Source organism: Gobio gobio (genome assembly GCF_949357685.1).
Source record: "Gobio gobio genome assembly, chromosome: 4".
Taxonomy (NCBI): Eukaryota; Metazoa; Chordata; class Actinopteri; order Cypriniformes; family Gobionidae; genus Gobio; species Gobio gobio.
In genome coordinates, this window is record NC_137100.1 from 41,320,261 (window position 1) to 41,345,326 (window position 25,066).

At 38.1% G+C, this 25,066-nt stretch overlaps 1 protein-coding gene across 1 annotated transcript in view; it reads right to left on the reverse strand.

Annotated features, from left to right (window-relative positions):
- Positions 1-25,066, reverse strand: part of scai (suppressor of cancer cell invasion) — a 53,322-nt gene that overhangs the window by 10,922 nt on the left and 17,334 nt on the right. The window contains exons 2-10 of the mRNA XM_079814384.1: positions 23,253-23,367; positions 5,679-5,774; positions 5,373-5,459; positions 5,174-5,272; positions 4,932-5,028; positions 4,502-4,600; positions 2,184-2,336; positions 1,918-2,019; positions 1,632-1,733 (exon numbers count right to left, since the gene is read on the reverse strand). Coding sequence (XP_079670510.1) covers positions 1,632-1,733; positions 1,918-2,019; positions 2,184-2,336; positions 4,502-4,600; positions 4,932-5,028; positions 5,174-5,272; positions 5,373-5,459; positions 5,679-5,774; positions 23,253-23,359 — 942 coding nt within the window. The 5' untranslated portion in view covers positions 23,360-23,367. The remainder of the gene's footprint in view (positions 1-1,631; positions 1,734-1,917; positions 2,020-2,183; positions 2,337-4,501; positions 4,601-4,931; positions 5,029-5,173; positions 5,273-5,372; positions 5,460-5,678; positions 5,775-23,252; positions 23,368-25,066) is intronic.

A 25,066-nucleotide genomic window follows, 5' to 3' on the forward strand; every position in this document is an offset into this window, starting at 1 on the left:
ATCTAAAAAAAAAAATCCAGAAATCACAATATATGATTTTTTAAACTATTTATTTGCATGATACAGCTGCAAATAAGTATTTGAACACCTGTCTATCAGCTAGAATTCTGACCCTCAAAGACCTGTTAGTCTGCCTTTAAAAGGTCCACCTCCTCTCCATTTATTATCCTAAATTAGATGCACCTGTTTGAGGTCGTTAGCTGCATAAAGACACCTGTCCACCCCATACAATCAGTAAGAATCCAACTACTAACAAGGCCAAGACCAAAGAGCTGTCCAAAGACACTAGAGACAAAATTGTACACCTCCACAAGGCTGGAAAGGGCTAAGGGGAAATTGCCAAGCAGCTTGGTGAAAAAAGGTCCACTGTCGGAGCAATCATTAGAAAATGGAAGAAGCTAAACATGACTGTCAAACTCCCTCGGACTGGGGCTCCATGCAAGATCTCACCTTGTGGGGTCTCAATGATCCTAAGAAAGGTGAGAAATCAGCCCAGAACTACACGGGAGGAGCTGGTCAATGACCTGAAAAGAGCTGGGACCACCGTTTCCAAGGTTACTGTTGGTAATACACTAAGACGTCATGGTTTGAAATCATGCATGGCACGGAAGGTTCCCCTGCTTAAACCGGCACATGTCCAGGCCCGTCTTAAGTTTGCCAATGACCATTTGGATGATCCAGAGGAGTCATGGGAGAAAGTCATGTGGTCAGATGAGACCAAAATAGAACTTTTTGGTCATAATTCCACTAAACGTGTTTGGAGGAAGAAGAATGATGAGTACCATCCCAAGAACACCATCCCTACTGTGAAGCATGGGGGTGGTAGCATCATGCTTTGGGGGTGTTTTTCTGCACATGGGACAGGGCGACTGCACTGTATTAAGGAGAGGATGACCGGGGCCATGTATTGCGAGATTTTGGGGAACAACCTCCTTCCCTCAGTTAGAGCATTGAAGATGGGTCGAGGCTGGGTCTTCCAACATGACAATGACCCGAAGCACACAGCCAGGATAACCAAGGAGTGGCTCTGTAAGAAGCATATCAAGGTTCTGGCGTGGCCTAGCCAGTCTCCAGACCTAAACCCAATAGAGAATCTTTGGAGGGAGCTCAAACTCCGTGTTTCTCAGCGACAGGCCAGAAACCTGACTGATCTAGAGAAGATCTGTTTGGAGGAGTGGGCCAAAATCCCTCCTGCAGTGTGTGCAAACCTGGTGAAAAACTACAGGAAACGTTTGACCTCTGTAATTGCAAACAAAGGCTACTGTACCAAATATTAACATTGATTTTCTCATACAAATAAATAGTTAAAAAATCATACATTGTGATTTCTGGATTTTTTTTTTTTTAGATTATGTCTCTCACAGTGGACATGCACCTACGATGACAATTTCAGACCCCTCCATGATTTCTAAGTGGGAGAACTTGCAAAATAGCAGGGTGTATAAAATACTTATTTTCCTCACTGTATATATATATATCACATTTGTTTTAAGCCTAATCACTATATATGAAACGTCACTGCTATAAGGTCTGTACACAAATATAGAGACAAAACAGGACGTAAATGACAGGATGGATTGACAAGTTGATAAATTGACAGGTGCTTAAAACTGCAATGACATCTGACAAACCTTGAAAGAGGCAGATAGGAAAGTGTAGAGCTGGCTGAAGGTTGGTTTGTAGAGTAGATATTTATGAGGGTTCTCTCTCTTGGCAGGCTTTTCATTGGGCTCCTATAATGAGAGAGATAAATGAGTGAGAGAGGAATAGAGAGACACAGAGAGCAGGTGGAGTGAGAAAGAACAGTGAGAGAGACACTGTAGGTGAAGTACTGAAATAGCAAGGGAGGAAGGGTGAAAATACTCAGAAACACTCAACATAGAGAGTGACAGGGAGAGTGTAAGAGTCTTCTCTTACAAGTGTCCCTGGTTTGGAGCTTTGTGTGGCCAGGTTCACTGGTTCCCTCTCAAGTGCTTGAAGCATACGAAACATATCGATGGTCAGCTCGCTAAACTTCACCTGCAAACCAGATGAAATCCAACCATTGCAAAAACCAGAGTTGTAACCTACACAACAAGTTTGAAGTGTCTAATCATTTACATAATAAAGCTTGAACCGCTTGAATTTGACACATTATGTAACTTGTTCAGCCTGCTAGGTGTTTTGCATTACTGTACTCCCACCTGATTGTTACAGTTGCCAATGATGAGCGCATCTGCCAAGGTGAGCTGGCCAACCACCATGCCCTGTTCAAGAGAGGGCACACCCCCCTCCTGCAACCGATTGGATATGACCACCACGCCGTTGTCATCATTTAGGATCATAAGAGGATCTGCCTGTGTAGGTAGAAAAATCGTGTGAGAAAGGCTCAAAGGTAAAGAGAATATTCAAATTTGTCATTAACAGAGTGCACTACAAGTCGTGTAAGAAGAGGTATTTATTACATCTGAGATATTGTGCCTTTCAGAGTGCACATTTGATAAATTTCAACATGAAATAAATATTAAACTGATTTACTATCATACAACCTCAAATCAGAAAAAGTTGGGACAGTTTGGAAAACGCAAAAAAAAAGAAAAAAAAGAAGTGATTTCTAAATTTACTTTGACTTGTATTTCATTGCAGACAATATGAACACAAAATATTTCATGTTTTGTCTGGTCAACTTCATGTCATTTGTAAATATGCATCCTTTCCTGTCATTCAGACCTGCAACACATTTCAAAAAAAGTTGGGACAGGAGCAATTTAGGGCTAGTAATGAGGTAAAATGGTTAAATAATGATGTGATTTAAAACCGGTGATGTCAACAGGTGATTGTAATTATGATTTGGCAACAAATACATGAGAAAATTATTGAAATGTTTAAAAACAATGTTCCTCAAAGAAAGATGGGAAGAGATTTGGATATTTCACATTCAACAGTGCATAACATAATTAAAAGATTCAAGGAATCTGGAGGAATTTCAGTGCGTAAAGGACAAGGGCGCAAGCCTAAGCTGAACAACCGTGATCTCCGATCCCTCAGGCGGCACTGCATCAAGAATCGTCATTCATCTATAAGCGGTATCACCACATGGGCTCAGGACTACTTTGGCAAACCTACGTCAAGTACCACAATACGTAGTTACATCCACAAATGCCAGTTTAAAACTGTACTGTGCCAAAAGGAAGCCCTATGTTAACAGTGTCCAGAAGCGCCGTTGACTTCTCTGGGCTCGGAGGCATCTGGGATGGACCATCACACAGTGGAAACGTGTACTGTGGTCAGATGAATCAGTATTTGAGGTATTTTTTGGGAGGAATGGACGCTGTGTGCTCCGGACCAAAGAAGAAAAGGATCATCCAGACTGTTACCAGCAACAAGTCCAAAAGCCGGGGTCTGTCATGGTATGGGGTTGTGTCAGTGCCCTTGGCAAAGGTAACTTGCACTTCTGTGAAGGCACCATTAATGCTGAAAAGTACATAGAGATTTTGGAGCATAATATGCTGCCTTCAAGAAGACATCTTTTCCAGGGAAGTCCATGCATATTTCAGCAAGACAATGCAAAACCACATTCTGCACACATTACAAAGTCCTGGCTGCGGAGGAAGAGGGTATGGGTACTTGACTGGCCTGCCTGCAGTCCCGAGCTGTCTCCAATAGAGAATGTGAGGTGCATTTTGAAGCGCAAAATGTGACAACGAAGACCCCGTACTGTTGCCCACCTTAAGACTTGTTTGCAGGAAGAATGGGACAAAATTACACCTGAAACACTTCATCACTTGGTGTCTTCAGTCCCTAAACGTCTTTTAAGTGTTGTGAAAAGGAATGGCAACATTACAAAGTGGTAAATGCTTTACTGTCCCAACTCTTTTTGAAATGTGTTGCAGGTCTGAATGACAGGAAAGGATGCATATTTACAAATGACATGAAGTTGACCAGACAAAACATGAAATATTTTGTGTTCATATTGTCTGCAATGAAATACAAGTCAAAGTAAATTTAGAAATCCATTTTTTTTCTTTTCTTTTTTTGCGTTTTCCATACTGTCCCAACTTTTTCTGATTTGGGGTTGTATAAATTGTGTCAGTTTCCACAAAAAATATTATGCAGCACAACTTTTTTCAACATTAATAATAATTTTCATTTAAAATATATATTAAAATAGAAAACAGGTTATTTTAAAATAATATGGTTATTAAAAACTGTAATAATGTTTTATAATAATACTGTTGTTACTGTATTTTTGATCAAATAAATGACAGCCTTGTTGAACATAAAACTTTTTAGCAAAAAATGTTACCACACTCAAACTTTTGACTGGTAGTGGTCTTACTGTGAATGATTTGGTGTATATTATTCCATTCATAATTTGCTCAATCTCTGAACAACTTTGCTTTTCTGTTGACATCAACAATATTTTTTTTATATTATGAAAGGGAGGTTGTGAATCGGATTTCATGGTAACTTTAATTGTGCAATACTGATGACACTTTATACACATTACAGACTTGCTTACCTCCACAAAAGCAGCAACTTCTTGCAGCACCAGGTTCCACTCTAACTGGTCCTCTGTGTTGAACCGCTGAGTGTAGTCCTCAATCTCCTCAGACAGCTCCTGCAGAAACACACCACAGATGGTCTCAGACGCAACGATATAGACCATACTGTTTTTCTTCTCATGAACGGTGAATTGTTGCCAGAATATTTATTAGACCTTTGTAAAAGCAAATATAAAATAAGGATCCATTCTATGAATAATGGCCGACAGTGTGCAATTTTACTTGCCAAAATTGATGAGGCATGAATTTTGTCTTAATTCCAGCTGCATAACTAACCAACATGCAGACCGATCCTTTGGCAAGAACCTCTGTTCGATTGAATATCTATAGTGAGCCATGAACTAAAAATGTGTAACTGGTCCATTTGGTCTGCCGTCCATGTCTTACCTTGACTAGCACTTTAACCAGGTCCATCTTGTTGAGCAACAGACAAACAACGATATATCGAGCATAATACCTCAGCTTTTTTACAACCAGCTCAGGCCTGTGCAGAGATGGGACAGATTAATGAACTGAAGAGAAAACCATACAAGACAGAAATTTGGGATCTTTACTAATTTACTTGCTCATAAGTAAATCAAAATCAAGTAAACATCAACTTTGCTCATCACAGATTAGCTTCTTTTCACCTGTCTTCTTTGTTGACTTGGTGGTAATATGATCGCTGGCGAATGGCCGAATAGAAAGAAAAGGCTTCATTTAGGTAGCTTGTTTCTGAAGTGCGGAGGCTGAAGAAGACAAAATAAAAAATAATGTGTAAACAATTCTTGAAGTACACTGTTTGAAGTGTACGAGATGAATAAATAGCTGTGTTAAGAGGCTCCTTACTAGTAATGGTAGTACAGCTGCCCAATTTTTGAGGCCACTTCACCTATCTGCCACCTCTTGAGACCATACCGATTGTCCAGGACTTGTCTATTCTCCAGTAACATAAACCCAAATAAGAATCATCAAGAATCATCTGTCATTAATGTTGACATCATTGGTGCAGAGGAACTATCAGAGGGAAGTTTGATCAAGCATGTTAAATCTTCAGTCTTATGTAGTTCTAAGCCAAAGAGCTGGTTTTATTTTTGAGCTTTTGGTAAAAACAGACCTTTCTGTTTCAAAAATAGATCTATCTAGAGGGCTGACCTGTGCTGCTGCTGAAACTTCCACAGCTTGGTGTATACGTCAAATGTTCGGCCAAAATAGGACTGCCACTGCTTGTGTCCATATTGAGGCAGATCCCTGCAGGAGTGCGAGAGAACAAACAAGAGAAACACAGCCAAATTTACTTCAGTAATGCATTCTCCTCATTTATGTGATGTCTCCTCAAACATCAATTTAACAGGTTTAGGAAATTAAGCCGTTAGATCATGAACAAAATCAAAATGAACCAATTTCTAAATGCTTGTGTTTACACAGTATTTGGAACTGACAGGTGTAAAACTATTTACAGTTGATTGTAAAGAAAGGACCGATTTCAAAAATAGATAGGGTAGATTTCCTTTTCATGCCAACTTTACTGGATTCGATTGTCTCAAATAAGGGCAATATGAACAAGGAACTGATATTGAAGACCCTTGTCATAGTTGTGAAAAACCATTATGACAATGACTAAGTAAATATAAAAGAATGGTGACTTCCATAACAATAGAAAATCTCATCAAAATTAATTTGATAAAAAGTTATTTAGTAAACAAGTTAAATAGAGACAATAGAGTCTTCTGCGAAAACACACACACACACACACACACACACACACACACACACACACACACACACACACACACACACACACACACACACACACACACACACAAAAACAGTTTGTGACCATTGTCTTCCATTGTATAGACAAAAAATGCAGGGACATATCTCGAAAATCTCTTTTTTTTTCTTCCACAGACAACAGAGAGAATTACAATTTTTGGGTGAACTACCCCTTTAAATTTATAACGGTGTACAGAAAATGAGTCTTGTGATACGAGGTAATGTTATTTTGCTTATATTACCAGACTTCTATGCAATGGTAATTGCTTTTTAAAGTGGGGGTAACACACGTTTCAGCCAATCTCATGTTAATCTTGTGTATCTGTAGAGTAGTATTGCATCCTTCATATCTCAGAAGAGTCTTTAGTTTTATCATATTTATAAAAGACAGATACGCTGTATTTGATTTTTTCCGAAAACAGCCAAACTTATGGAGGAGTGCAGTGGGCGGAGCTAAAGAGCGTGCACATACACACGCAGGGCACAATACATTCTTGGCATTATCCCTCCCTGTAACTTTTTTATATTCAATATACGTGTGTGTTGTTTACATTATACGCACTTGTGCGCCGATTGCCAACAAAACAGACATTTGATGCAGTTTCACTCACTGGTTTCGATGACAGGGAACAAACAAACACTCATGACTATGCTCTCTCAGGGTTATTTGGGAAGCTGAACAAGGTTTTCTTTCCCTCACAACCAGAAACACTTCTTTAGAGACAATGTTGACTTTGTGGTCTAAAAACAAAATTCCAGCGATGCCGACGGCTTCGAGTAGGGTCTGACTGCAGAGCCACAGTTTTACCCCACAGCAGTTTTGCCTGTGCGTGCGCATTTCAGCGTGAGAGTTTTATGTCGTATAATTTCATTATTTACCATAGCTTACCACGATTTACCACGTTCTAGTATGATTTACCATGATTTACCACATTCACGATTTACCACGATCTAGCATGATTTACCATGATTAACCGCATTCTAGTATAATTTACTATGTTTCTAGCATGATTTAACATGATTTACCATGTTCTAGCATGATTTACCACGATTTACCACGTTCTAGTATGATTTACCACATTCTCGATTTACCGCGTTCTAGCATGATTTACCATGATTAACTACGTTCTAGTATGATTTACCATGAACATAGTTTACTATGATTTACCATAGTTTACCATGATTTACCGTGATTTACCACATTCTAGCATGATTGACCATGTTTCTAGCATGATTTACCATAGTTTCCATGATTTACCAGTTTACCATGATTTACCATGTTGTAGCATGATTAAACACGTTCTAGTATGATTTACCATGAACATAGTTTACTATGATTTACCATAGTTTACTGTGATTTACCACATTCTAGCATGATTGACCATGTTTCTAGCATGATTTACCATAGTTTCCATGATTTACCAGTTTACCATGATTTACCATGTTCTAGCATGATTAAACACGTTCTAGTATGATTTACCATGAACATAGTTTACTATGATTTACCATAGTTTACTGTGATTTACCACATTCTAGCATGATTGACCATGTTTCTAGCATTATTTACCATAGTTTCCATGATTTACCATAACTTACCATGATTTACCACGTTCTAGCATGATTTACCATGATTCTAGCATGATTTACCATAGTTTACCATGATTTACCACATTCACGATTTATCACGTTCTAGCATGATTTGCCATGATTAAACACGTTCTAGTATGATTTACCATGAACATAGTTTACTATGATTTACCATAGTTTACTGTGATTTACCACATTCTAGCATGATTGACCATGTTTCTAGCATTATTTCCCATAGTTTACCATGATTTACCATAGTTTACCACGATTTACCAAATTCACGATTTATCACGTTCTAGCATGATTAACCATGATTAACCACATTCTAGTATGATTTACCATGTTTCTAGCATGATTTAACATGATTTACCACGTTCTAGCATGATTTACCACGTTCTAGTATGATTTACCACATTCTCGATTTACCACGTTCTAGCATGATTAAACACGTTATAGTATGATTTACCATGAACATAGTTTACTATGATTTACCATGATTAACTACGTTCTAGTATGATTTACCCTGAACATAGTTTACTATGATATACCATAGTTTACCATGATTTACCGTGATTTACCACATTCTAGCATGATTGACCATGTTTCTAGCATGATTTACCATAGTTTCCAAGATTTACCACGTTCTAGCATGATTTACCATGATTAACCACATTCTAGTATGATTTACCATGATTTACCATAGTTTACCATGATCTACCATAGTTTACCATGATTTACCACATTCATGATTTACCACATTCATGATTTATCATGTTCTAGCATGATTTAACATGATTAACCGCATTCTAGTATAATTTACTATGTTTCTAGCATGATTTAACATGATTTACCATGTTCTAGCATGATTTACCACGATTTACCACGTTCTAGTATGATTTACCACATTCTCGATTTACCGCGTTCTAGCATGATTTACCATGATTAACTACGTTCTAGTATGATTTACCATGAACATAGTTTACTATGATTTACCATAGTTTACCGTGATTTACCACATTCTAGCATGATTGACCATGTTTCTAGCATGATTTACCATAGTTTCCATGATTTACCAGTTTACCATGATTTACCATGTTCTAGCATGATTAAACACGTTCTAGTATGATTTACCATGAACATAGTTTACTATGATTTACCATAGTTTACTGTGATTTACCACATTCTAGCATGATTGACCATGTTTCTAGCATTATTTACCATAGTTTACCATGATTTACCATAGTTTACCACGATTTACCAAATTCACGATTTTATCACGTTCTAGCATGATTAACCACATTCTAGTATGATTTACCATGTTTCTAGCATGATTTAACATAATTTACCACGTTCTAGCATGATTTACCACGTTCTAGAATGATTTACCACATTCTCGATTTACCACGTTCTAGCATGATTAAACACGTTATAGTATGATTTACCATGAACATAGTTTACTATGATTTACCATAGTTTACCATGATTTACCACATTCTAGCATGATTGACCATGTTTCTAGCATGATTTACCATAGTTTCCATGATTTACCACATTCTAGCATGATTGACCATGTTTCTAGAATGATTTACCATAGTTTCCATGATTTACCATTGTTTACTATGATTTACCACGTTCTAGCATGATTTACCATGATTAAACATGTTCTAGTATGATTTACCATGAACATAGTTTACTATGATTTACCATAGTTTACCGTGATTTACCACATTCTAGCATGATTGACCATGTTTCTAGCATTATTTACCATAGTTTCCATGATTTACCAAATTCACGATTTTATCACGTTCTAGCATGATTTACCATGATTAACCACATTCTAGTATGATTTACCATGTTTCTAGCATGATTTAACATAATTTACCACGTTCTAGCATGATTTACCACGTTCTAGAATGATTTACCACATTCTCGATTTACCACGTTCTAGCATGATTTACCATGATTAAACACGTTATAGTATGATTTACCATGAACATAGTTTACTATGATTTACCATAGTTTACCATGATTTACCACATTCTAGCATGATTGACCATGTTTCTAGCATGATTTACCATAGTTTCCATGATTTACCACATTCTAGCATTATTGACCATGTTTCTAGCATGATTTACCATAGTTTCCATGATTTACCATTGTTTACTATGATTTACCACGTTCTAGCATGATTTACCATGATTAAACATGTTCTAGTATGATTTACCATGAACATAGTTTACTATGATTTACCATAGTTTACCGTGATTTACCACATTCTAGCATTATTGACCATGTTTCTAGCATTATTTACCATAGTTTCCATGATTTACCATAGTTTACCATGATTTACCACGATCTAGCATGATTGACCATGTTTCTAGCATTATGTACCAGTTTCCATTATTTACCACGTTCTAGCATGATTTACCATGATTAACCACGTTCTCGTATGATTTACCATTATTCTAGCATGATTTACCATAGTTTACCATTATTAACCACATTCTAGTATGATTTACCACGTTCTAGCATGATTTACCATGATTAACCACGTTCTAGTATGATTTACCATGATTCTAGCATGATTTACCATTGTTTACCATGGTTTACCATGATTTACCACATTCTAGAATGATTTACCATGTTTCTAGTATGAATTACCACGATTTACCACGTTCTAGCATGCTTTAGTCAAAAGAAATAATAACCAAATAATTTTTGCGCAGACAAAACTGGGGTAAAACTGTGGCTCTGCAGACAGATATTATTGACGGCTTCCGTAACCCGAACGAAGCTCGTTGATGTGCACGCTCTGCATGCGCTCATCCAGGAGAAGTGCCCATTCAAGCAATTCCGTCAGTTATGACCTCACACAGGCCCATACTCACAATAAAAAAAAAATTCCGAAACGTATTCGAATCCGGAAGGAGTGTATTTGGCACAGAAATACTCAGTCAAACGTCCAACTAATTTTTTCCATGTCCATGTTAGCATGAGAATCCAACTCTTTAACAGTGTTAATGAGTCAGAATGCATGAAATCAGAGCAATCAGAGAGAGTCAGAAAGTGCGAGTGGGTGAGTGTGTTTGGGCAGGGCTGTGGTGAGTCATAGTGCTGATGATGTGAAGGAATTTGACGAGCTATGGCAATCAGCTGGAGAAGTAGCTCTTTTGCCTCAACTCGCGCTTTCTCTCTATTCCTTTCGCGTCCTTTTCCCCCTGAACCCTCCCAAAAAACCTCAAGGCCCTATTGTTATCATCAGAGGGTTGCTATGACAACAGAAGCAGGGACTGGGGAAAGAAGGGAGGTTGCGAATGCAGCAGGTAAATGCAAAAGCCCTCATTTACACATGCTCGCACATGATTACAGTAGATGATGCATCATTTATGAACCTGTAACGGGTCATTCTTGGAATTCAAGTCAAAAAAATAAATCATGTGCAGGAATAACCTTGAGTTATACACATATAAAACACGCACACACACAGCATGCAATGCAATTAAAACACCAGCACACAGACACGCCTCCTTTCATTCATGCAGATTCGATGTAACCCAGTCCTATATGCACTTTATAGTTCCACAGCTTTCATTCATAATGTGCTTTCACACATGCTGTAAGGTTATAGAGATGGATTTGTGAGATTTACGGTTCACCCCGTTGCCCTTGTGGGCTGTGAGAGACAAGGTCAGGAAGGAGATAGGTGCATTCATTAGGCAGGGCTTTAATTTCACTACATGCACCATTAATTTCCCATCCTCTCTGACAGCATTAATACCCACAAGACAGATTCACTGGCGGAGCACAGCCAGGGACAGACCTGTAAATTAGGGAAGGAGGAGAAAGGAGGGAGATAAGATGGTGTATGTGTGCAGATGGGGTCAGATGTGGTTGAGTAACAGAGCAATATTGCATCTGTATGGTATGGCTAAGGCCTCTCGTACCACTCAAAGAAATTATTCAGGCCCTTCATAGATATGACACATTTAAATTCTGTTCAAACATATCTAATTTCGTCACAACTTAATTTAATTGTGTTCAATCAACCTAATGTATTTAAAACTGAAGTTTACTTGATTAAGTTAAGTGTTAAAACTACATGAAAAAATTGTGTTGACATAACTAACTGGGCAGTGGATCTGTAGTTTCCAGCATGCTCTCCATTAGGAGAGTACATTTAGGGATCAAAGTGTTATTTTATGTGTTTTTCTGAAAAGGGAAAGATGTTGTTAGTTAATGTTAGTGTTTAATGTTCAGTTATGTTGGACATTTAGAGGAGTTTATGTAATGTATTTTAATTTTGTGGTTACCGTTATGCTGAAGAGTGGCGCCTGTGCTTAGGCTGTGTCTTAATTGCAATTAATTGCATCCAAAATAAAAGTTTGTGTTTACATAATATTATCAATTAATTATTAATTATGTAAATTTGAATACAAAACACATACATATATATATTTAAGAAATATTTGCATGTATATACTGTATATTTATCTAACTTATATATACAATTTTTATACAAAAAAATCTTAAATATATTCATGCATGTGTGTGTATTTATATGCAGTCATGGTCAGAATTATTGCCATCCCTGGTACAAATGATCAAAGATGGCTGCAAAAATAAATCTGCATCGTTTATCTTTTTTATCTTTTATTTAAAAAGTTCACAAAACTTGCTAATCCATAATACCATCTGGTGGGTTTGCTGCCAAAAAGCTCTTTTTATAGTTTCATCTGACCACAGAACCAGGTCCCTTTTAAATATGTTGGAGTTTGTTTCTGGATGAGCAAGAAGGATTTTTCTTGAAACCCCCCCCAAACAACATGTGGTGATGTAGGGGTTGTTTGATTTTTGCTTTCTGATCCCTTTGGAGAGTCTTTGTCCACTCAAACTCTCCTCCTCATCGTGCATTAAGACAATATAAACACATGTTCTCTTCCAGGCAGATTCGTAACATCTTTAGTTGATTGGAACTTGTTAATTATTGCCCTGATGGTGGAAATGGGAATTCTCAATGCTTTAGCTATTTTCCTACAACCACTTTCTATTTTGCAAAGCTCAACAATCTTTTGCTGCACATCAGAACTATATTAATTGGTTTTACTCAATGTGATGAATGATTAAGGGAATTTGGTCTTTGTGTTTCCTCATATTTAAACTCCTGTGAAACAAAACGTCATAGCTAGACAACTTCTTGTTCCTTGTCACCCAGGTGTGCTAAAAAATGTAAATATTAATGGGAATATACTTCAGAGATATTTTACCCATAAAAAATTCTAGGTGTGCCAACAATTGTGGCCAACGTGTTTTGGAGAAAAACATTTATTTCATGATGTGATTTTCCCTCCAACTTTTCATTCTTTTACTTCAATGAAAGGTTAGATTTTTGCTAATTTTTGGAATGATAGATCAAAAGGATAAACATTGCAGGTTTATTTTTACAGCCATCTTTGATCATATTTACCAAGGGTGCCAATAATTCTGACCACAACTGTATACATAATAATCATACACAGTACACACACAAATGTATGAAGGGATAGACAGACACAGACAGACAGACAGACAGACAGACAGACAGACATCTGAAAACTTTGTGTTTAACTTAAAGGAAGCATATGTCTCAAGAACATTTTGCTATCATATAAGTTATCTCACTCTCACTCGGGGTGCAGCTGCGCTTACCTGCACTCGTGAATGCAGTGATGGACAGCCGTCTTTCCGTCGACTGGTGTTTGGATTTCATGTGATTTCTCATTGTGGTCGTGATATTATAACTGTTTCATTAATTAATTTTATCAAAAGTAACTCCATTTTGTAAGATCATTTTCAATTTTCATCCAAGTAATTCCAAAAATCTCGAGGCAGACGACGACATTATGTGACCAAATACAATCAATTTAATAACACGCTCCACAGCGCCACCCAGTGGAATTAGTTATAGCCTAACTGCGAGTTTTGGTGGGATTATCATGGATTCACTGCATTTAAGGCCAGCAAAGCAATGTAGTAAAATTATAAAAGTATTTTTATTTTTAATAGTATTTTATGAATATTCGACTATTCCCTACTTTACACCACTGCATCCGACCCATTGCATTGCACTTGGTGATGTAACACCGTGTCTACACCGGACGCGACCGTTGACGCATCGCATCCAGTGTAGACATCACCACTGATTATAATGGGTTATATTGTCTATTGTCGCATTGCATCGCGCCGCCCGCTTCCGGTATAGACACGGTGTAAGGCTTGGATGCAGCAGGTCTGTAGCTATTGAATCTGCAGAAAGTTCTGCGCACTGTGCGCTTCAGCATGCACTGACCCCGCTTCTTTGATTTTACGTGGCCTACCACTTTGTGGCTGAGTTGTTGTTGTTCCCAAATGCTTCCACTTTGTTATAATGCCATTAACAGTTGACCGTGGAATATTTAGAGAGGAAATTTCATGAATGGACTTATTGCACAGGTGGCAACATATCACTGTACCACGCTTGAATTCACTGAGCTCCTGAGAGCGACCCATTCTTGTGTGTGTGTGTGTGTGTGTGTGTGTGTGTGTGTGCACAAACACATAGTATCATAAACACATACAGTGGGGCAAAAAAGTATTTAGTCAGCCACCAATTGTGCAAGTTCTCCCACTGAAATAGATGAGAGAGGCCTGTAATTTTCATCATAGGTACACTTCAACTATGAGAGACAGAATTAGAAAAAAATCCAGAAAATCACAGTCTTTTTTTTTAAAGAATTTATTTGCAAATTATGGTGGAAAATAAGTATTTGGTCAATAACAAAAGTTAATCTCAATACTTTGTATACCCTTTGTAGGCAATGACAGAGGTCAAACGTTTTCTGTAAGTCTCCACAAGGTTTTTACACACGGTTACTGGTAGTTTGGCCCATTCCTCCATGCAGATCTCCTCTAGAGCAGTGACGTTTTGGGGCTGTCGCTGGGCAACACGGATTTTCAACTCCCTCCAAAGATTTTCTATGGGGTTGAGATCTGTAGACTGGCTAGGCCACTCCAGGACCTTGAAATGCTTCTTACAAAGCCACTCCTTCGTTTCCCAGGCGATGTGTTTGGGATCATTGTCATGCTGAAAGACCCAGCCACGTTTCATCTTCAATGCCCTTGCTGATAGAAGGAGGTTTTTACTCAAAATCTCACGATACATGGCCCCATTCATTCTTTCCTTTACACGGATCAGTCGCCCTGGTCCCTTTGCAGAAAAACTGCCCCAAAGCATGATGTTTCCATCCCCATGCTTCACAGTAGGTATGGTGTTCTTTGGATGCAACTCCGCATTCTTTCTCCTCCAAACACGACAAGTTGATTTCTTACCAAAAAGTTCTATTTTGGTTTCATCTGACCATATGACATTCTCCCAATCCTCTTCTGAATCATCCAAATGCTCTCTAGCAAACTTCAGAGGGGCCCGGACATATACTGGCTTAAGCAGGGGGACATGGCTGGCGGCGTAGTGTGTTACTGATGGTAGCCTTTGTTACTTTGGTCCCAGCTCTCTGCAGGTCATTCACTAGGTCCCCCCGTGTGGTTCTGGGATTTTTGCTCACCGTTCTTGTGATCATTTTGACCCCACGGGGTGAGATCTTGCATGGAGCCCCAGATTGAGGGAGATTATCAGTGCTATTGTATGTCTTCCATTTTCTAATAATTGCTCCCACAGTTGATTTCTTCACACCAAGCTGCTTACCTATTGCAGATTCAGTCTTCCCAGCCTGGTGCAGGTCTACAATTTTGTTTTTAGTGTCCTTTGACAGCTCTTTGGTCTTGGCCATAGTGGAGTTTGGAGTCTGACTGTATGAGGTTGTGGACAGGTGTCTTTTATACTGATAACAAGTTCAAACCGGTGCCATTAATACAGGTAACGAGTGGAGGACAGAGGAGCCTCTTAAAGAAGAAGTTACAGGTCTGTGGGAGCCAGAAATCTTGCTTTTTTTGTAGGTGACCATAATTTGCTAATAAATTCTTTAAAAATCAGACAATGTGACTTTCTGGATTTTTTGTTTTCTTATTCTGTCTCTCATAGTTGAAGTGTACCTATGATGAAAATTACAGGCCTCTCTCATCTTTTTAAGTGGGAGAACTTGCACAATTGGTGGCTGACTAAATACTTTTTTGCCCCACTGTATGTATCATAGTCATATTTATGTGACACTTTTGAAACTGTGTTGCACTTTGATGAAGAATATGAATATATGGATATAAAAATGTTAAAGCCACTATAAATGTCTCTTTATTGAGTCAAGCTTGTTTAATAAAAAGATACTAAAGAGGTAAGAGATAGTGAGAGCTATAAAGTAGTGAAAGTATTAGGAAATGAGACCAATTAATAATAGCTGTTTCATTACTGAACTCTTCAGGGTGTTGCTAAGCATCAAATGCAGAATTAGGCCGCTACTGGATAGACAGCCTAATTAGTATGGAGAAACAGGGCAATGGGTGTGGCCTCATAACAAGCATCTAATCCTGTATTTGTAGACACAAGCTATCATTAAGGTAAGAAACATACATGCAGCAACATGTTTATTGGCACTGAGCATCACATGAAATACTTTATGCAGAAATAATAAGCAATTAAAAAGTAAAATTATCTAATGCTGACATCTGAAAAAAGCGAGTGGATTTTTTTTCTTATAGTATTAGTTGGCTCTGTTTAGCAATGCAGTACAATAACTGGAAATATCACAGAGAAAAAAATAGTGACTGTCACCTCCCACTAAAAAATAAACACTATCTGCTTCTGACTAATAATGGATAACAATAGCAGAAAATATTTTTCTGCTCGCATTTGCGTCTAAAAATAGATGTATGCGAACTGTATTTTGGAGCACGTGTGCGAATAAAAAAATCCCTGCGGATCAGTTTTCTTAAATGTAAGATCATAAAAATTATTCAATACCTTAAATGGTATAGAAAGTGTCTTAATGATCATTTTAACTAATTCTGATCAATTATGACTAGGGGTGTAACGATACACCTATGTCACGGTTCGGTTCATGACATGGTTTTGGAGCCACGGTTCGATTAGGTTCTATTTGCTGTGGGGTCAGGGTTCATGGCAGGGCACCAACAATAATAACACTAGATTCACTTTTAAGTAATCTCCCACTTTAGCCTACGGTTCGATTAGGTTCTATTTGCTGTGGGGTCAGGGTTCATGGCAGGGCACCAACAATAATAACACTAGATTCACTTTTAAGTAATCTCCCACTTTAGCCTACTTAAAAAACACATAAATTGTATGAATATGACAAATACTGATGAATAAATAGGCCTATAAGTTAAAGCTATTAAATAGCAGTTTTTGTTAATACTATAAAGTAGCCACCACACTAATTTAAAAATAAACAAAATAAAGTGAAAATAAAGTGGCATTTTGTGGTTATAGAAACAACAGTTACCATGGCGAATACACAAGACATGAACTGTTAATGAAACATGAAAATTGCTCCTGATGAGCAGAATGAACATCATACCTGCATGCCTTCCCAACTAACACGCGTCGAACCAGTTACATGATTTATTGGTACTTTACTTTTATTTCATGACTTACAAATTTACATCATAACGTTGCATGTTCATAGTTTCTCTTGAGCTTTATATATGGCGTGATATACACATGTACAGCATGCGCGCGTGTAACTAACGTTTTTCTGAGGTGAGAGAGATTTTTATTTCGTAACAAGCTACGAAAATGACAGTGTTGCTGGACTCCAAGGTAGCATTTTGCCTACCTAGCTAAATGGGAAAACTGGCTCTCTTTGTCCTTCCACCATGCAGCTTGAGCGATCACCCAAGTCACGTGAAATGCACTTGGAAGACAAAAGTGCATATTTAGTAAATAATATTATTATTATAATATTTAGTAAAAATACTGTTAAATATAGCTGTTAAAATTGTACTAATTACTATTTAATCAAATGTCCAGGAAGAAAATAATTATTCTGTGGCATAAGGTGAAGTGAGAGCTGGGCTGGGGCAGCAGGGGGCGGGGCGTGTTCGGTTCGGTTCGACATGAGAGTATCGCGGTTTGAACCATGGGTTGTGTATCACAGTTTTTCGGTTCGGTTTGAATATTGTTACTCCCCTAATTATGACAATGTTTACTTAACTGTGTTTATATTATAATGTGTTGTATACAATAGTAAGAATGCATATTTTGTCTCCCTCATCTGAATTTGAATGAGCATCCTACAATAATAACGCATACACATTTCAAAATAAGAGTCCCTGTGTATTTCAAGCTTGTTTATTAAATACAAGTGTGTCCAATTTCCACCCCGGTTATTATTTGGTTGCACAAACTGTATGTCATTTAATTTAATTTAATTTAATTTAAAGTAAAATATTTTAGCTTCTGTCTGGAATACCCCTTCACAGGAAGGAAAGACTAAGAACATTATTTGACACATATTATTAAATATATATATTTTATATATGCTAGTATTGGTGTCATCATAGTTAATAAAAAATAAAACCATAAAATAAACTATTTACTTGAAATTAATAAATGTTAACTGACACAAAATAAAAAGTATGCCCTTAAAGTTTTTAATGCGCTCCTAAATTGTTCAACTAGGAGCACAGGTGCTACTTGGGAAAAAAGTCGACGTCAAGCCCTGTGACCTACAGGGTATTGTACCAAACTCTGTTCTATGTATTTTCATTATAGCACAAAAAACCTACCCCAAGCATATATGAATGTAAGGGGCTATTCTATGAACCAAACTCCTGGACTGTAGCAGTCTCATTCAGTTATGCAATATAAAATGTAACAAACACACATCTGGCACATAAGGACAGGGCCTGGATACAGAGATAAGAGAGGAGAGAAGGAATACAAATTGTGAAGACAAGAATGAAAGAGAGAAAAAAAAGAATCGGGGGAGAGAGAGAGAGAAGGCTAAACGAGAGGGAGATAGAGCCCACAGCTACTGACATACTTGTCCTATAAATAGTCTTAGCTAAAAATGACTGATTAACTCAAACGCAACCTACTGGCCACTGAGAAATGGTGATAAACACGGAGTGACGTGATTCATTTATTTAAGGGTGAGTGTAATGCAGAGACAAACGCTGGCAGATATGAGGGGGTGGAAGAGGAGCGCTGAAGATTCATTCAGACGTAAAACGGAGCTCACTTCACCCAGACACTGGAGAATATAAAGGGCTCTCCATTCCCTTATGGATAACCAGGCAAACATCAACATAAAACACAGCACAGACGAGACACTAGAATCTGTTTATTAATTGATTAATAATCAACCACACCCACAAAATAGACCACGTTCATGCATGTCAATATACGGCCAGCCCTGTTTTGGAGTGCTAAATAAGGTTACATTCACACTCAGTTAAGCTATAAATGAGAGCGACACCCATTTTTAAAAACTGCAGTGACTTCCTTAAAGGGATAGTTCTCCCAAAAATGAAAATCCTGCCTTCATTTACAACTGTGGCCAAAAGTGTTGGCAGTGACAAATTTTGTTGTTTTGCAAAGTTTGCTGATTCAGTTGTTGTGGTGTTGATTCATATAGTTTCTAGATTATTGTGCAGTGATCAGATGCATTTTAAAAAACGGCCGTGTCAAGTTACCTCCAAAGAAAGACCATCAACGCTTTGCAACAAAATGGCCTCACATGCAAGAAAAATGCTGCAAAGAATATTGCACCTGAAAGAACCCTTTACTGGATCATCAAGAACTTCACTTCAGTTCAGGTTCAACTGAAGGCTTCAGGACATCCCAGAGTGTCCAGCAAGCACCTCCTGAGGAATCAGCTACTGAATCGTGTTCCCATGTGTAGGCAGCAGGTGGGTGTGAGAGAATCTCCACGTACAGTGAGGCAAAGACTTTTAGACAACGGCCTGGTATCAATAAGGGCAGCAAAGAAGCCACTTCTTTCCAGGAAAAACATGAAGGATAGACTGAAATTCTGCATGAAGTACAAGGATTGGACAGAAAAAGGCTTGTGGAAAGATATTTTCTTTGATGAAGACCCCTTCCGACTGTTTGGAACATCTGGAAAATCAATTGTACGGAGAAGAAAAGGTGAATGCTACCATGAGTCCTTTGTCGTGCCAAAGGTGAAGCATCCTGAGACCAGCCAAGTGTGGGGTTGCTTTTTTCATCCAAGGGAGTGGGCTCTCTTACAATTCTGCCCAAAAACATTGCCATGAATAAAGAATGGTATCAAAATGTCCTGCAAGAGCAACTTCTCCCAACGACCCAGGAGGAATTTGGTGATGGTCCTGTGCATTGTCCAGCTTGATGGAGCACCATGTCAGAAGGCAAGAGTAATAATGAAGTGGCTCGGAGATCATTACATTTAATTTTTTTGGCCCGTAGAGAACCTGTGGTCAGTCCTTAAAAGACAAGTGGACTAGCACAAATTGTGATAAACTCCAAGCACTAATAAGGCAAGAATGGATCACCATTAGTCAGGATTTGGCACAGAAGCTGATCTCCAGCATGCCAGAGCGAATTGCCAAGGTTATGAAGAAGAAGTGTCAACACTAAATATTGTAGATACTGACTCTTTGCATATATTTAATATTTTTGCCAATAAAAGCCTTTAAAGCGTATGACATACTTATCCTTGTTTTCCAGTATACCATAGAAACATGAAATAAAATAAAAAAATTAAGCATTAAAGATTAAACTTGAAACACAAATTAACGGTTATATACAGGGAGTGCAGAATTATTAGGCACGTTGATTTTCTGATCATATTTTTTTTCCAGGCACATTTGACCAATTCCAAACCACAGTAATCCTAATAACTACTATTGATTTAGTATTTAATAATGTATAAGTGATATATAATTGTTCATGAAGGCTGGAAATGAAAAACACCTTATATTCAGGTGTGCAGAATTATTAGGCATGTTTTCTTTTACAGATAAATTGAGCCAAAAAAGATATTTAACTCAGACTGAAAAGTCAAAAGTATTAAATGCCCATGAGAAGGATGCAATACTAATGCAATACTAGACATTGCAGTTAAGGCATGACCATTGGACAGTGAAATGCTCATTGGGTCAGCAGGATCTGACAAAAACAGGTGGTGAAGAAAAGACACCTGTTAACTGCAAAAGAATTAAGAATTAAGGTGAAGAATTAAGGGTGAAACCATCAGGAACCCTTTAGTCTCCAGCGCCACCATTTTCCAAAGCTGCAACCTACCTGGAGTCTCCAGAAGTGCAAGGTGTCAGGATCTCAGAGACTTCAGTCTTCACTCTTGAAGGACCAGCACCACATCCTCTAGTATCACTGTTTGAAGAATTCATCTTCCAGAATCTGGCAGTACGTTTTGGGAGTTCATTTTATTCCATCCTGAAGTCCGTTTTGCAGAGATGGACTAAAAATGAACTCCCAAAACGTACTGCCAGATTCTGGAAGATGAACTCTTCAAACAGTGGTACTAGAGGATGTGGTGCTGGTCCTTCAAGAGTCACTCTCAACCTATCTGTCCATAAAGCCTATAAAAAAACCTTCTTCATGTATTTTACAACACTTCAGCTTATGATTCTTATCTAGTGGGGGTCATTTTTTAGGATTCTTTACCTAACTGAAGTCTCTGAGATCCTGACACCTTGCACTTCTGGAGACTCCAGGTTAAGGTTCAGCTTTGGAAAATGGTGGCGCTGGAGACTAAAGGGTTCCTGATGGTTTCACCCTTAATTCTTCACCTTAATTCTTAATTCTTTTGCAGTTAACAGGTGTCTTTTCTTCACCACCTGTTTTTGTCAGATCCTGCTGACCCAATGAGCATTTCACTGTCCAATGGTCATGCCTTAACTGCAATGTCTAGTATTGCATTAGTATTGCATCCTTCTCATGGGCATTTAATAGTTTTTGACTTCTCAGTCTGAGTTAAATCTCTTTTTTGGCTCAATTTATCTGTAAAAGAAAACATGCCTAATAATTCTGCACACCTGAATATAAGGTGTTTTTCATTTCCAGCCTTCATGAACAATTATATATAACTTGTACATTATTAAATACTAAATCAATAGTAGTTATTAGGATTACTGTGGTTTGGAATTGGTCAAATGTGCCTGGAAAAAAAATATGATCAGAAAATCAACGTGCCTAATAATTCTGCACTCCCTGTATACATATATACACACACCGATCAGGCATTCCTAATATTATGTTGGTCCCCTTTTGCTGCCAAAACAGCCCTGACCCGTCGAGCCATGGACTCCACTAGACCCCTGATGGTGTACTGTGGTATCTGGCACCAACATGTTAGCAGCAGATTCTTTTTAGTCCTGTAAGTTGCGAGGTGGGGCCTCCATGGATCGGACTTGTTTGTTCAGCACATCCCACAGATACTTTTTGCTTTGTGGCAGGGGCATTATCCTGCTGAAAGAGGCCACCAGGGAATACCGTTTCCATGAAAGAGTGTACATGGTATGCAACAACGCTTATGTAGGTGGTGTGTGTCAAAGTAACATCCACATGGATGGCAGGACCCAAAGTTTCCCAGCAGAACATTGCCTAAAGCATCACACTGCCTCCGCCGGCTTGCCTACTTCCCAGAGTGCCATATCTGGTGCCATGTGTTCCCCAGGTAAGCCACACACGCACCCGGCAATCCACGTGATGTAAAAGAAAACGTCAGCATTAACTTCTTGAGCAATTTGAGCTATAGTAGCTCGTCTGTTTGATAGGACCATACATCAATGAGCCCTGGCCGCCCATGACCCCGTCGCCAGTAATACCTCTGTTCTTTCCTTGGACAACTTTTGATAGATACTGACCACTGCAGATAGGAACACCCCACAAGAGCTGCAGTTTTGGAGATGCTCTGACACAGTTGTCTAGCCATCACAATTTGTTATCCAAAGGTTTTAGTTTTTGTCACTGTCTTCTAACAGTGGAGCTCCCATCAGTTTTGCATCAGTATAATGATGTGTTCAATGCTGTCATACATTTAAAAAGCATTTGAAGCTGCTGTCAGTTAATTAAGATTTGGCCGCCTCGACTAGACTTGGTTATAAAATAACGTTGTCTCAACTGTGATCAGACATTCTAGTGTAATGTAAGTCACCATATTTTATAGTAGACAATGCATGAGTGAAAGAAAGAAAGAAAGAAAGAAAGAAAGAAAGAAAGAAAGAAAGAAAGAAAGAAAGAAAGAAAGAAAGAAAGAAAGAAAGAAAGAAAGAAAGAAAGAAAGAAAGAAAGAAAGAAAGAAAGAAAGAAAGAAAGAAAGAAAGAAAGAAAGAAAGAAATTGAGTTGAGAGAAAGTTTACATAAGGTCACTGCATGATTGGACACAGGCAGCAATCTGGAAGGCAAACAAAATGCTCAGACACTGAGAAGAGACTGACCGTAAGCCATTGAAAAGCTGTTTGGACTTGTCCAGGAGATAGCAGAAGTCAGTGACAGTTTTCCTCTCACAGAGAGGGATGTCATCCTCTGCCCCCACCCCTGTCATGGCAGCTGCTGTAAACAAAACAAAACAAAATAGGGAATTCAAAACAGACTGTCGGCAGAGTTATGCAAAATCGAGTCGCTAGCGCAAGCACGTCGTTCAAGCAGCCATCAGTGGCAGAGGCAAGTTTTATGAATCACAGCACCTCAGAACTCTGAACTGACATACTGTGGGTATAAGAATCTGCATCTGTGACGTGGGCAGATGTTGAATCAGCCTTGATGAAAACTGACTAATTCCACCTCCAAACCAACTGATACGCTCTGACGAATTTGCATTTGAGTTGAAACAAAAGTTTCACTGAGTAAAATAAATTAATCCATTTATCTATCTATGAACTTCACGAAGAGATGAATAAAACAAGATACATTCAGCTAGAAGTATTTTTTTGTTTCGCTAATCAACATGACAGTTGTCTTGGAATGATACGAGTGACACTGGCGCTGCACTGTGGGTGGTTCAGAAACCTCTCGGATTTCATCAAAAATATATCTTACCTTGTGTTCCGAAGATGAACAAAGGCCTTATAGGTTTGGAACGACATGAGGGAACTAACCCAATAAATTTGAATTAATTTAAATTAGTATGGATTAGTGTCTGTGACCTATAAAAACTATTTGTTTTCCAGGGGTTTAGTTTTACATGTGCAAATAGCAGCATAAAAACTAGAACGAGGAATGGGGATTCACAAATTGTCACATCACGCACATGCCGTGCTTCTGTGAACAGAAAAAAAACTGAATAAAATGGTATACAGTGTTTCCCACACATAGACTAATTCGTGGCGGTGCGCCACAGAATCAACAGTGGCCGCCACATATTACGTGTCGTTATTCTTTCTTTTTTTACGCTATTTAAAACACGCAGCATATTCGTTCAGATGCACTTCCTTTCCCTGCTCTCCCTTCGTCTCTCTGTCACTCATGCACGTCTCTCGCTCTCAAATGGCCAAACCTGCTCTTGATATGAAAAAGTCTAAGCTTTGAAACATTTTTAAAGTTTTAATACGAAATTGAAACAATAAATAGCGTTTTGGCGCTAATGTGGCATAACAGTTTAAAGCCAGAGGCGTTGAAAAACAGAGTTGCGACATGCTCTCATCTCCCGGCGGCGCGCACGGTCACGTGGTTCAAACCCACGCTGTCAATGCATTTGAATGGGTAGACAGTTTCACTATACAGGTATTTGCAGCAATTTTTGGTAAACAGTACATTATAGTGTGCATTGATTGTTACGTCAACCATATTTCCTACAGTATCATTTTATTATGGAGAGTGATGAAGATGCAACATTGAAAACATTATTGTTAATGTTTTTCTAGTATTTAGCCCTCAGGTATTCCTTACTAATTGGTCACACTCATACTCATTGATGGTCAAATGTGACCATACACCTTAACTATTTTTCAATTAAACAAATGTTCTATATTTTAGTTTAATAATATTTATTGAATATTTTGAGGAGATCTTTTGGTAATAAATAGGCCTACTATTTGTCCAATAATTATGGTCCATTAATGACCATTTAATGAATTAAAATATTTTTCTTCTAATATTTTTCTTATTTATATTACAATTAGTGTAGTAATTAAGGTTAAAATAGAGAATTCCATTGCAAAGAGGCAAATTAGAGTCATTTTGTGGCTGTAAAATTAATAATTTTCATTTGTAATGCTATTACCCACTAGAGGTGCCTGCATGGCTCTTTAAT